Genomic DNA, 14,051 nt, shown 5'->3' on the forward strand with positions numbered 1-14,051 from the left:
CTCTCTAAACCAGGCAGCATCCTGGTAAATCTCCTCTGTACCCTTTGCAATGCTTCCACATCCTTCCTATACTGAGGTGACCAGAACTGGACACAGTACTCCAAGTGTGGCCAAACTAGAGATTTATAGAGCTGCATCGTTACATCGCGTCTCTTAAACTCTATCCCTCAACTTATGAAAGCTAACACCCCGTAAGCTTTCTTAACTACCCTATCTACCTGTGAGTCAACTTTTAGAGATCTGTGGACATGTACCCCCAGGTCTCTCTGCTCCTCCACACTACCAAGTATCCTGCCATTTTCTTTGTACTCTGCCTTGGAGTTTGTCCTTCCAAAGTGTACCACCTCACACTTCTCCAGGTTGAACTCCATCTGCCACTTCTCAGCCCACTTCTGCATCCTATCAATGACTCTCTGCAATCTTCAACAATCCTCTGCACTATCTACAACACCACCAACCTTTGTGTCGTCTGCAAACTTGCCAACCCACCCTTCTACCCCCACATCCAGGTCGTTAATAAAAATCAGAAAAAGTAGAAGTCCCAGAACAGATCCTTGTGGGACACCACTAGTCACAACCCTCCAATCTGAATGTACTCCCTCCACCACGACCCTCTGCCTTCTGCAGGCAAGCCAATTCTGAATCCATCTGGCCAAGCTTCCCTGGATCCCATGCCTTCTGACTTTCTGAATGAGCCTACCATGTGGAACCTTGTCAAATGCCTTACTAAAATCCATGTAGATCACATCCACTGCACTACCCTCATCTATATGCCTGGTCACCTCCTCAAAGAACTCTATCAGGCTTATTAGGCATGATCTGCCCTTCACAAAGCCATGCTGACTGTCCCTGATCAGACCATGATTCTCTAAATGCCCATAGATCCTATCTCTAAGAATCTTGTCCAACAGCTTTCCCACCACAGACGTAAGGCTCACTGGTTTATAATTACCTGGACTATCCCTACTACCTTTTTTGAACAAGGGGACAACATTCGCCTCCCTCCAATCCTCCGGTACCATTCCCGTGGTCAACGAGGACATAAAGATCCTTTATCCAGAGGTTCAGCAATCTCTTCCCTCGCCTTGTGGAGCAAATTCAAACTTGCAGGTGGAACTAGAACAGAATCTGGCCACATACATAGCCATGGGTAGAGAATGGGGCTGAGGAGCCTTGTTGGGAGGCAGTATTGAGAATAGTTGTCGCTGCCTATCCTTACTGATTGCGGTCTGTTGATCAGGAAGTCAAGGATCCAGTTGCAAAAGGAAGTATTGACTCCCAGATTTATGAGTTTGGGGATGAGTCAGTGTGGGAGTTTAGTATTGAAGGCAGAGCTATAGTCAATAACTAATAGTCTAAGATAGTTGTCTTTACTGTTTAAATGCTCCAAAGATGAGTATGGGGTCTAAGAAATGGTGTCTGCTTCAGCCCTGTTTTGGTGGTGGTGAAATGCAGTGGGTCAAAGTTTTCTGGACAGCTGGAGTTAATGCTTGCCATGACCAGAACACTAAATGATGGCAGATGTCAGAGCCACAAGGCAGTAGCCATTAAGGCATGTTACCTTGCTTTTGTTAGGTACCTGGATGATAGTGGCCTTCTTAAAGTAGATGGAAAAGTCAGATTGAGGCAGGGAGAAGTTAAAAATATCTGCAAGTACCTTCTCCTCCTGATCTGTGCAGGAGTTAAGAACACAGTCAGGGATACCATCCTTACCAGTTGTTTTCTGTGGGTTCACTCTCCAGAAAACTGAACTTACATCCACAAATATGATGGTGGATTCAGGTACATTTGAGGCTGTCAGGGTGAATGATTACATCCCAACAGCTTCCTGTTCAAAACATCTAGAACGTGTTAAGCTTATCTGGAAGGAGTGTACTGTTGTTCGTGATGGCACCTGATTTTGCTTTGCAGCCTGTTATAACTTGCAAGCCCTGCTAGAACTGATGGCTGGTCTAAAACTCAATTTTGGACTGGGGTTGTCTCTTAGCGTCCTTGAAAGCTTTATAAAGTATGTGTTTTGATTTCTTGTAAAGGTCAGGGTCACCTGATTTGAATGCCACAGTCTTACACTTCAGTAGGGAGTGGATCTCCTAGTTTATCCAAGACTTCGTGTTTGAAAAAGCCTACCCGTCCTCTTATGTTCTACCAGTAAAACATTTATCTGCTCACATGTATTTATTTTGTTGCAGTAAAGAATTTAAAAAATATTCATGTATAATTATTATGATAGTTTTATGGAGATTATATTTTACAAATCTGTATGTTAACACTTTCCTATTTAACATTCAGGGGAAAAGATAAAGTCTACAAAATCTTGCCGTAAAATTATTGCTTTATTTGGACAACTTTATGTGTGAGTAGGAATGAATGTGACAGGAACAGTTTGTGCAAGACATAATGCAAATGTAAACTGAGATTATTCTATGAGGAGTTTATGAAAGAAAAATGTGACTATTTCATTGATTTGAACAGTTTCTAAAATTAAGTAGTATAAATTGCTTAACTTTCTTCATTATTCTAGTGAAATCTACATTAGAAGTGCAAACACGAGGAAATCTGTAGATGCTGGAAATTCAAGCAACACACACAAAATGCTGGTGAAAAGCAGCAGGCCTGATGAAGGGACTTGGCCCGAAACGTCGACTGTACTTCTTCCAATAGATGCTGCCTGGCCTGCTGCTTTCCATCAGCATTTTGTGTGTGTTGGCTACATTAGAAGTTATGTGTTTTGGAAAAATAATGAAATAGTAATAGTGGAAGTCCTCAAACGTACTCTTAGCATTGTTAAAAGCTAAGAATTAATGACAAGTTAATATTTTGTAAATATTTCATTCCAGATATAATACACTAATTTGCTTCAAGAAAAGATATTGTACAGTGATAATTATGTAAGTGGAAAAGTGGGAAAAAACATGGATGCCAATAAACTGAAAATGCTGGAAATACTCAACATTCCAGACAGTTTTTATGAGAAGGAAAACAAAATTATCACTTCAGGATCAGTGATTTTTTTTTAGAATCTTTCTTTGGTTCATAAATTCTGATGGAAAGTCATTAACTTGAAATATTAGCTTGATTTATCCCACTTTTGATGCTGCCTGACCCACTGGTATTTGATGTCATGATTACATATATGTTTCTTTGAATTCCACAACTTCAGGCCATGTAGAATCAAGACATTGTGAAGCTGTCAGTTTAAGTTCATTGAGTGACATGTCAGTTTGCAAATACAATGAGCTCATTTAAAAAAAAATATTTCTTAGTTCTTTTTTGGCAAGGTAGATACAGTATGCTGAAGGGTCTTGGCCCAGAATGTTGACTGTTTATTCCTTTCCATAAATGGTGCATGACCTGCTGAATTCCTCCAGCATTTTGTGGATATTACTCTGGATTTCCAGCATCTGGAGAATCTCTGTGATTAACTAATTTTATGTCAGTTTATAATTTTAGCTATTATTGATGCAGAGAATTTGCTATTGATATAATAGGTAAAAATATTGAAACAGCTTCTTTAGATGCTATACCTTACCATCACAAATTGCTCAATAACTGCTTTTGATGGTTAAAGGGAATTACTCCTTGTTTCTGAGAAAATCCAAATGAAAACTTGCAGTTTAGATACAATCCAAATTTCAGATTAAACTTAAGTGTGCTTCTTTGGAGTGTGGAATTGGTGTACTCAGCAGATACAGTATTGAAATTCTGAAAATGAAGACTCTTCTGGTGCAGCACCAGAGTGAGTGAAATTGATGACATATGTGAATGCGTACTTTTTAAATTATATCTAGCATGGATAAGCAAAAAGAAAAAAATGAAAAACAGCAATAACATAAGAACATAAGAAATAGGAGCCTGTTCTGTCATTCAATAAGATAATGGCTGTTCTGACTGTGGACTCATATCCACCTACCTGCATATAAGAACATATCAACAAGAATGGTTGCAAGCTCACAGATGAGTCCAATTGTGTCAAACTATATATTTTTTAAATCTTGTTCTTGTTTTATCCTCTTCCACCCTTTGAAACACAGCCCTTCATGATTTTCTTTGCTGGATCACAAAGGCTGTAATTATACCACCAGGACATGTTCTGACTGAATTAAATGCTTGTTGTTATTCTGTCTTGTTCATAGTAAAGCCAGCCACAAAGGAGTTCTGTTAATAGTTTTGTTAGATGCAGATTATTTTTGTGTCATTAAATACATTCCACACTGACATGAGAATGATACATTATCTTTTTTTTCAGCCATCCTGTAGAATATATATGCGTCTGCATAATTGCTGAGCTTGGTTCAAGTCTCATCAGTGCATTGGTAAATCTATGACTCAATCTTCAATGGTCAGATTTTAGATTGGGATAAGATTTACAAATATCTTGCACCAATCTGAATCCTTCCTTTGTGTTGTTGCACTGGTCAACTCTAATCCCAAGCCAATAACAATGTTATGATGTTAGCACTTTCTATATTTAGCAGTAGGCAGACCAACAAAATTTGGTCCCCAGATTTCATTGGTTCCCTACAAAGGTATACGCAGGTATATGAAATATTTGTATCTGTTGAACTAGAGTATTTGGACGTGAAGAGAATAAAGTCTGATACTTTATCAAAATCCATTTGATAGGAAAATACAGAACTGGCAAATATTCTTGCAGCCAAATACTCTTGAAGTAAGAGTAATAAAATAAGATAATTATGCTTTCTCAGTTTTTAGGAAAGTATTCTTGGGCAATGTATATCATTTGTAAAGCTAGTTGCTTCCTAGATTTACCAACAAGGTATTTTTGGCTGCTTTCTTGAAATGATGCAGTCCGTGTAGATTAATTTATTTGTGAATTGGATGTATTCTTAGCATTCTTGGTGACTAAGTCAAGTTCAGTGTTTGCAGTTGAATTGCATGGTGACATTCATCCATAATGTGTGCCATGGATTGATCTGCATACAACTTGGCAAGCCCTTTGGTGCCTGTAATGAATAAGAAGTATACACTGATAGCTTGGCAGGTTGAATTCAGGTGCACCATCACTCAAGTCTGTGAGAAAGAATGAATTGTTAGCTGATGCCAGTTGGCATTGCTTCTTCTGTTATATTATGTTGATGTGGCCTTAACCAGAAAGAGTGTTGTGATTTAGTTTGTGTAGCTGTTGGTCTAAAAAAAGACACTGAATATGGCCAGATGAGTTGGCTGTCTGAAATAAATTAGATAACACGCCAATTAGGTTACAAACAGGAACGTTCAAGTGAAATTGTGGAATTCAGTGTTGAGTCCCAAGGACAGTAACATGTCTTGATGAAAGTTATGATATTTTTCCTTGAAGTTATATTGTGTTTCATTGCATGGAATAGTGGTGCGGCTAGTAGAACTTCTTCCTTACTAATCTCCTGATTCATGTTCAATTCTTGTGGAGATTGCATGTCTGCTCTGTGACTACATGGGTATTCTCTGGGTAGTCAGGCTTCCCAGCATGTTTCAAAGACATGATGGTTAGTGGGTTAACTGGTCACTGTAAATTGCCTTCAGTTTCATGTGGGCAGGAATTGATGGGAATCTGAGGAGAATAGACTAGAGCAAGTGAATGAGAATGTTTTGTGAGCTGGCATCAACTCAGTAGGTTGTATCACCCCTGTCGACATTGTAAGGAAATACAAGAAAATTGGAAATATTAATGTTGAAGGTCAAACTGAGAGAGGTCATAGTGAGAATGGATAGGGAATGATGTGACAGGTGAGTGCAAGCTCAGGCTCATAGAGGTATTCCACAAAATTATCTTTGGTTTCTCCAATGTATAATCAGGTTAACCTTCCCTTTATTGATGATGATTATTATTATCAGTGTGGAATGAATGTTACTTACCACTTATCAGCATGATGCAATTGGGAATCTTATCACCATTAAATTCAATTTAGGAGTATAACTGAGTGGATCACTGCTGTTTACAAGAAAGGAACTTAAAAATAACTTATTTCATTTCTTCAGTCCTTTCATTTTAATATCAATAGCCACATTTTAGAGTTAGAATTTGTCAAACATGTTTGAGTAATAATAAATATATCTTTACAGGTGGAGAACGAACTTGTGGTGTCCATGAACTTATATGTATCCGCAAAGGTAAGTGAACTGTTCTAGAAGCTAATAATCTTATTATCTGTGCCACATTTAGCAGTGGGATGTGAGCTGGTGATTGTAGGAAGGAATCTTTATTGATAAATAAAGCTTTAGTTACATTTGTTGAATGCGTCTTAATTTTTGAGACCGATTTTAAATAACGGAAGGGAAAAATGTTATATGCACTATGCACTAATAAAATTATCTATCTGATTTCTATAAATGGGATAATAATTTTATTTCACAGTGGAAACTTCTGAGCACTACCTTAATTTATGAACTTCATTTATGCTCGTTGACATGCAAAGTTTAGTTGATAAGTTGCTTCTACCTTTTTAGTTTCTGGTTTTCCTGGAGCGATCTTGATTTGAGATAAGAGTGAAAAATGACAGGGCCACTAGTAAACATCTCTCTTGATACTCGTTATGATTGACTTTAGTGGAAAGATAGTTTCGCATGTGTAAAATTATTGTTGGTGTGCCAACACTCTACAAATGGGGATAATCAGAAGTCCTTGTAATGCAACTGTTTCTTTTGATAGAATATTTTAAAATGAATCAACTATTCTCTGTAGCTGTTTATTTTATTTAGGGCCTGAGCAGAATAGACCCTTATGTTCCTTTGAGCCTCACAGTCCAGCAACTCCCGATATTATCCTAGTCTAATCATGGGACAACTTACAATGACCAGTTAACCTCCTGATCAGCACATCTTTAGATTTGGAAGGAAACTGGAGGACTCAGAGAAACCCAGGCATTCCACAGTGAGGATGTACTGACTCACCTACCAGATGATGTCTGATTTGGACTCCAATGCCCCAATCTGTAATAGCTTCACACTAACCACTACACTACAGTGGAGTGCTGCCCCTGTCTCTCACCCCAACTTTAGTATCACTGATTTTGCTTAATTGAAACAATTGCATTAAATTTTATTACAAACAGGTTTCTTCACAAAAAGAATCAAAATATTCCATCAATGCAACTGGTTACATAATTCCAAACCAGTCATTGCACCGTCAGAGGTTTATTATTGTCACAAGTGTCAAGATATACTGTTTGCGTACCAGACTGTTCCATACATACAAAGCACATTGAAGTAGTACAAAATGGTTGAAAAACAGAATGCAGAATACGGTGTCACATTTACAGAGAAAGTGCAGTTTAGGTAAACAAATAAAGTGGAAAGGCCCTGGCAAGATAGACTGAGAGATATAAGAGTCCAGCTTTATTGTACAAATGGTTTATTGAAGGATGTTGTAACAGTAGATAGAAGCTTTTATGGAGCTTAGGTTCTAAGGTGGAATGTGCTCTTAAGCTTTTGTATCTTCTGACTGATGCGAAGAGGAAGAAGGGTAAACGGTCAGTTTGGGAGGGGTCCTTGATTATGTTGGCAGCTGCTCTGAGGCAGCAGGAAACATAGACAAGATCAATAGAGGGGAAGATGGTTGTGGTTAAAAGCCTGGGCCATGTTCATACTCTCTGTAGTTTGTGGTGAATCTGTAAAAAACAGGTGAAGATTGTTGGCCAGAAAGAATGACAATCTTCAAATCGGTGAAGTCAAATGAATCAAGGACAGTGGAAGCAGTCTTTGTTCTTGCCGTGTGCTTGGGGGATGGAGGCTGCCATTTTGTGAAGACACTTGATTCTCCATTTTGTGAAGACACTCGTTTCTCCATTTTGTGAGCTTGACATGCTGGACTTGATTAGTGTTTTAAAGAAGACACAAAGACTCTTCAGGTAATCTGCTGGACTGCATTTCTGCATTTCCAAATAAGGAGTTGTTTGTGAGGTGTTCTTTGGTTGGCTATAACATGCAGACTTGTGAATGCCTGAGGTGATTCAAACTCATTGCTGACTGAGAACAAAGAGCCATGAGTCAGCAACTGTCTCTTGATGGGAAGAGGACAATAGATGGAGGCTGCTTGGACCAGAGCCAATGACCAGGTGTTAAAGGCCAGACACATGACCTGCGGCCAATGACACGGGAATGCGACATTTGAATTGATAAGCAATGGATATAGAAGTGGATGCTTTGTGTGCGCCTGTGGCGGTAACTTCGAAGAATAACCATCGCAGACACAAGCGAGAAGGAGCCTGCGTGAACACATGGAGAGTGAGTCGGGACCACGAGGAACAAGGAGCGCCTGGCCAGCGTAAGTTCCTCCGCCTGGGTAATACCTTTGCTATTCTTTGACTATCCAGGAGAGTCAGGGGTACTTAGCAGTTGCGCGCACAAGGTATTTAATGTATGAATTCATGTATTTGTTAGTTTGAACAATAAAGGTAATTGTCAGTAAATACCGATCTCTGTGCTTCACTCAGAATTGTTGGAAGAGGTAGAAGCGGTATCTCTCTATCTCTCTCTTTTCCAACAAGATCGTTGGAAACATGTCAATATTATCTTGTCTGGAGAACTCATCAAATAAAAGTTGAGGCATGTCAAGATCAAAGTAAGTTACAGAAACCTGTAAAATTAGTCAGCTCCATCGTGGATGAGTATCCACGTATCCTCCATAGTATCCAAGATATCTTGAAGGAGAGGTGCCTTAGGAATGCGGCATCCATCATTAATGACCCCCACCACCCAGGACATGCCCTCTTCTTTTTGTTATTGTCAGGAAGGAGGTACAGAAGCCTGAAGCTACACACTCAGCAATTCAGAAACAGTTTCTTCCCCTCTGCCATCTGATTTCTAACTGGACATTGAACCCATTACGTCACTACTTTTTTATTTCTGTTTTTTTGTACTACTTATTTTAACTTAACTATTTAATAGACATATATATCTTGCTGTAATTCAGTTTTTTTTCTCTATATTTATAACCATATAACAATAAGTAGTACAAAAAAACAGAAATAAAAAAGTAGTGACGTAATGGGTTCAATGTCCTCCATTCCTTTCCTGTCCATATACCTATCCAATTTTTTTTAAATGACAAAATTGAATTTGCTTATCAAATTTACTTACCATGTATTTCATTGTACTGTTGCTGTAAAGTTAACGAATTTCATGACACATGCTGGTGGTATTAAACTCGATTCTGACTTCCTAGCTTCTCTGTGAGGATCACTCGGAGTGTTTTTCTGGGCTCCATTTTGCTTACACCTGAACTGAACAGCTTCTCTAAGCTGAACCGTTGTGGTTGGGAATTATGCAGTTTTTCTGAGGAGTGCTGAATTTCTTGAGACGTTGTTTGATGTTGTTGTTAAATTGAAGCCTTGGCTTTCCCCTGCCCCATAGCTGGTTATTAGGTTGACTATAGAGTATACTCTATACTCTATTTAATGGACCATTTATGGAAATGCTCTATTTCCACAAGCATGCCGTGTATTATTGTATCAAATCCTCTGAATATTCTTATCCATCATATGAAGAGAAGACTGGTTATATCAAGAAAGTTTCCTCTGTTTGTAAGTCACAGAACAGATAATTGTAGAACTGATGCACCATCAATAACTCACTCTGAGACGTAAGGCGAGATATTGGCTTTTATTGACTGGAAGAAGGAACCAGGAGTGAGTAACCATCTACTACGTCCTGGAGACTGAGAGAGAGCATTGGCCTCAGATCGCCTTTATACAGGGGTCTGTGGGAGGAGCCACAGGAGCAGTCAGCAGGGGGCATGTCCAGACAGGCACACATAGTTCACCACATTCACCCCCCCTTTGTTTAAAAGAGTCCCCATGTGGCGAAGTTTCTTACAAGTCAAGTCTATCAGGTGGTCGAATCTGTCGCTGCGATCTATGTAGCACCGGCTGTGATCGCACGGATGCTGGCAACATTGGTGATTGCACAGGGGACGGAGGTTGCCCTTGTTCCAGCCCACTAGGCACCAGTCATCCCTCACGCATGTGCCTGGTATAAATGCATACGAAACACCCGGTATAAGTGTCGTGAGGAGTCTGTGTAGGGCCTGGTGAGCACGGTGTCACCTCAGGTGCAGGGTTCATAGTTACCGGAGAGTCTTCAGGGTAGTGGTCTGCTGCACCTGCAGGTGCCAGGTCGCGGATGGAGACCGTGTCCTCCCGCCCATCAGGTAAGACCACGTAGGCATACTGGGGGTTCACATGTAGAAGGTGAACCCTCTCGACCAGCGAGGAGTATTTATCACTCCTCACATGTTTCCGGAGCAGCACTGGCCCCGGGGACGTCAGCCAAACTGGTGGGGTGGTCCCAGTGACAGACTTCCTGGGAAAAGAGAATAGGCGTTCATGAGGGGTGGCATTGGTGGACGTACATAACAGAGAGCGGATAGAGTGGAGTGCCTCAGGGAGGACCTCCTGCCATCGAGAGACCGGCAACCCTTTTGACTTAAGGGCTAAAAGGGTGGCCTTCCACACCGTGGCATTCTCCCGCTCCACCTGTCCATTACCCCGGGGATTATAACTCGTGGTCCGACTAGTAGCAATACCCCTAGCTAGCAGGTACTGGCGCAGCTCGTCACTCATAAAGGAGGACCCTCTATCGCTGTGGATATAGCAGGGATACCCGAACAGAGTGAAGAGCTGGCGCAGGGCTTTTATGACGGACGTGGCAGTGGTGTCGGGGCAGGGGATGGCAAAGGGGAACCGTGAGTACTCGTCGATAACACTGAGAAAATAGACATTGCAGTCAGTGGAGGGAAGGGGGCCCTTAAAGTCAACACTCAGTCGCTCAAAAGGGCGGGTGGCCTTGACAAGTTGCGCCGTGTCAGGATGGTAGAAGTGTGGTTTGCACTCAGTGCAAATTTGGCAGTCCCTGGTCATCGTCCTGATGTCCTCCAGGGAGTACGGCAAGTTCCGAGCTTTCACAAAATGGTAAAATCGGGTGACCCCTGGATTGCAAAGTTGTGCATGAAGGGCGTACAGCTGGTCGAGCTGTGTGCTAGCACATGTTCCCCGGGATAGGGCATCAGGGGGCTCATTGAGTCTGCCAGGCCGGTACAGGATATCATAGTTGTAGGTGGAGAGTTCTATTCTCCACCGCAAAATTTTATCATTTTTGATTTTGCCCCGCTGTTGGTTGCTGAACAGGAATGCAACCGAGCGCTGGTCGGTCAGCAAGGTGAACCTTTTGCCAGCAAGATAGTGCCTCCAGTGCCTAACAGCTTGGGCTTCTTTCTCCACCGCGGAGTGCCGAATTTTGGAGCCTTGGAGGGTGCGAGAAAAGAATGCTACTGGTCTGCCTTTCTGATTGAGGGTAGCAGCCAGAGCAAAATCGGAGGCGTCACACTCCACTTGGAAGGGAGCGGTCTCGTCCACCGCATGCATCGTAGCTTTGGCAATGTCCTCTTTAATGCAGCTGAAGGCCGCGCGGGCCTCAGCAGAGAGGGGAAACGTGGTAGACTTGACCAGGGTTATTGATGGTGCATCAATTTTATTGACTGGAAGAAGGAACCAGGAGTGAGTGACCATCATACTATGTCCTGGAGACTGAGAGAGAGCATAGGCCTCAGATCGCCTTTATGCAGGGGTCTGTGGGAGGAACCACAGGAGCAGTCAGCAGGGGGCGTGTCCAGACAGGCACACGTAGTTCACCACATGAACAAAGGTAAAGCACTACCAACGCTGGAAATAGGAAATAAAAATAAGAACATCAGAAACAGAGACATAGAAAACCTACAGCACAATACAGGCCCTTTGGCCCACAATTTCTAAGGTAATTTCTAAGGTAATTAGCCCTCTATTTTTCTGAGCTCCATGTACCTGTCCAGGATTCACTTAAAAGACCCTATCGTATCTGCCTACACCACCGATTCCAGCAGCCCATTCCACGCACTCACCACTCTCTGCGTAAAAAATCTTACCCCTGACATTACCTCTGTACCTACTTCCAAGCACCTTTACACTGTGTCCTCTCATACTAGATATTTCAGCCTTGCAAAAAAGCCTCTGACTATCCACACGACTAATGCCTGTCAGCATCATCTATACACCTCTATCAGGTCACCTCCCATCTTCTGTCGCTCCAAGGAGAAAAGGCCGAGTTCACTCAACCTATTCTCAAGGCATGCTCCCCAATCCAGGCAACATCCTTGTAAAACTCCCCTGCACTCTTTCTATGGTGTCCACACCCTTCCTGTAGTGAGGTGACCAGAATTGAGCACAGTACTCCCAAGTGGGGTCTGACCAGGGTCCTAAATAGCTGCAACATTACCTCTCGGCTCCTAAACTCAATCCCACGATTGATGAAGGCCAATGCACCATATGCTTTCTTAACCACAGAGTCAACCTGGCAGCAGCTTTGAGTGTCCAATGGACTTGGACCCCAAGATCCACCTGATCCTCCATATTGTCAAGAGTCTTACCATTCATACTATATTCTGCCATCATATTTGACTGACCAAAATGAACCACCTTACACTTCTCTGGGTTAATCTCCATCTGCCACTTCTCAGCCCAGTTTTGCATCTTATCAATGTCCCGTTGTAACCTCTGGCAGCCCTCCATACCATCAACAATACCCTCAATCTTTGTGTCATCAGCAAATTTACTAACCCATCCCTCCACTTCATCCAGGTCATTTATAAAAATCATGAGGAGTGGGCGGAATCCCAGAACAGATCCCTGAGGCACACCACTGGTCACCAACCTCCATGCAGGATATGACCCGTCTACAACCACTTTTTGCCTTCTGTGGGCAAGCCAGTTCTGGATCCACAAAGCAATGTCCCTTGAATCCCATGCCTCCTTACTTACTCAATAAGCCTTGCATGGGGTACCTTGTCAAATGCCTTACTGAAATCCGTATACACTGCACCTACTGCTCTACCTTCATCAATGTGTTTAGTCAAGTCCTCAGAAAATTAAATCAGGCTCATAAGGCATGACTTGCCTTTGACAAAGCCATGCTGACTATTCCTAATCATTTTATGCCTCTCCAAACGTTCATAAATCCTACCTCTCAGGATCTTTTCCATCAACTCAGCAACCACTGAAGTAAGACTCAATGATCAGTAATTTCCTGGGCTATCCTACTCCCTTTCTTAAATAAGGGAACAACATCCACAACCCTCCAATCCTCTGGAACCTCTTCCATCCTCATTGATGATGCAAAGATCATCGCTAGAGGCTCAGCAATCTCCTCCCTCACCTCCCACAGTAGCCTGGGGTACATCTCGTCTGGTGACTTATCCAACTTAATGCTTTCCAAAAGCTCCAGCTTGTCCTCTTTCTTAATATCTACGTGCTCAAGCTTTCCAGTCCACTGCAAATCATCCCTACAATCACCAAGATCCTTTTCCATAGTGAATACTAAAGTAAAGTACTCATGAAATACCTCTGCTATCTCCTCTGGTTCCATACCTACTTTTCCACTGTCACACTTGATTGGTCCTATTCTCTCATGTCTTATCCTCTTGCTCTTCACATGTTTGTAGAATGCCTTGGGGTTTTCCTTAATTCTGTCTGCCAAGGCTCATGGCCCCTTCTGGCTCTCCTAATTTCTTTCTTAAGCTCCTTCCTGCTAGCCTTATAGTCTTCCAGATCTCTACTATTATCTAATTTTTTGAACCTTTCATAAGCTCTCTTTTTCTTCTTGACTAGATTTACAGCAGCCTTTGTACATCACGGTTCCTGTACCCTACCATCCTTTCATTGGAACGTACTGATGTAGAACTCCATGCAAATATCCCCTGAACATTTGCCACATTTCTTCTGTACATTTCCCTGAGAACATCTGTTCTCAATTTATGCTTCCAAGTTCTTGCCTGATAGCCTCATATTTCCCTTTACTCCAATTAAATGCTTTTCTAACTTGTCTGTTCCTATCCCTCTCCAATGCTATGGTAAAGGAGATAGCATTGTAACCACTATCTCCAAAATGTTCTCCCACTGAGAGATCTGACACCTGACCAGGTCCATTTCCCAATACCAGATCAAGTACAGCCTCTCCTCTTGTAGGCTTATCAACATATTGTGTTAAAAAACCTCCCTGAACACACCTAACAAACTCCATCTAAACCC

The 14,051-nt window shown here is 41.8% G+C and overlaps 1 protein-coding gene across 1 annotated transcript in view; it reads left to right on the top strand.

The window, feature by feature from the left end:
- The window catches only part of LOC132402796 (synaptotagmin-14-like), a 165,197-nt gene that overhangs the window by 11,262 nt on the left and 139,884 nt on the right, over positions 1-14,051 (top strand). The window contains exon 2 of the mRNA XM_059985787.1: positions 6,061-6,108. Within this exon, the coding sequence (XP_059841770.1) occupies positions 6,061-6,108 (48 nt within the window). The remainder of the gene's footprint in view (positions 1-6,060; positions 6,109-14,051) is intronic.

Source organism: Hypanus sabinus, chromosome 12 (assembly GCF_030144855.1).
Source record: "Hypanus sabinus isolate sHypSab1 chromosome 12, sHypSab1.hap1, whole genome shotgun sequence".
In the NCBI taxonomy this organism is placed as follows: Eukaryota; Metazoa; Chordata; class Chondrichthyes; order Myliobatiformes; family Dasyatidae; genus Hypanus; species Hypanus sabinus.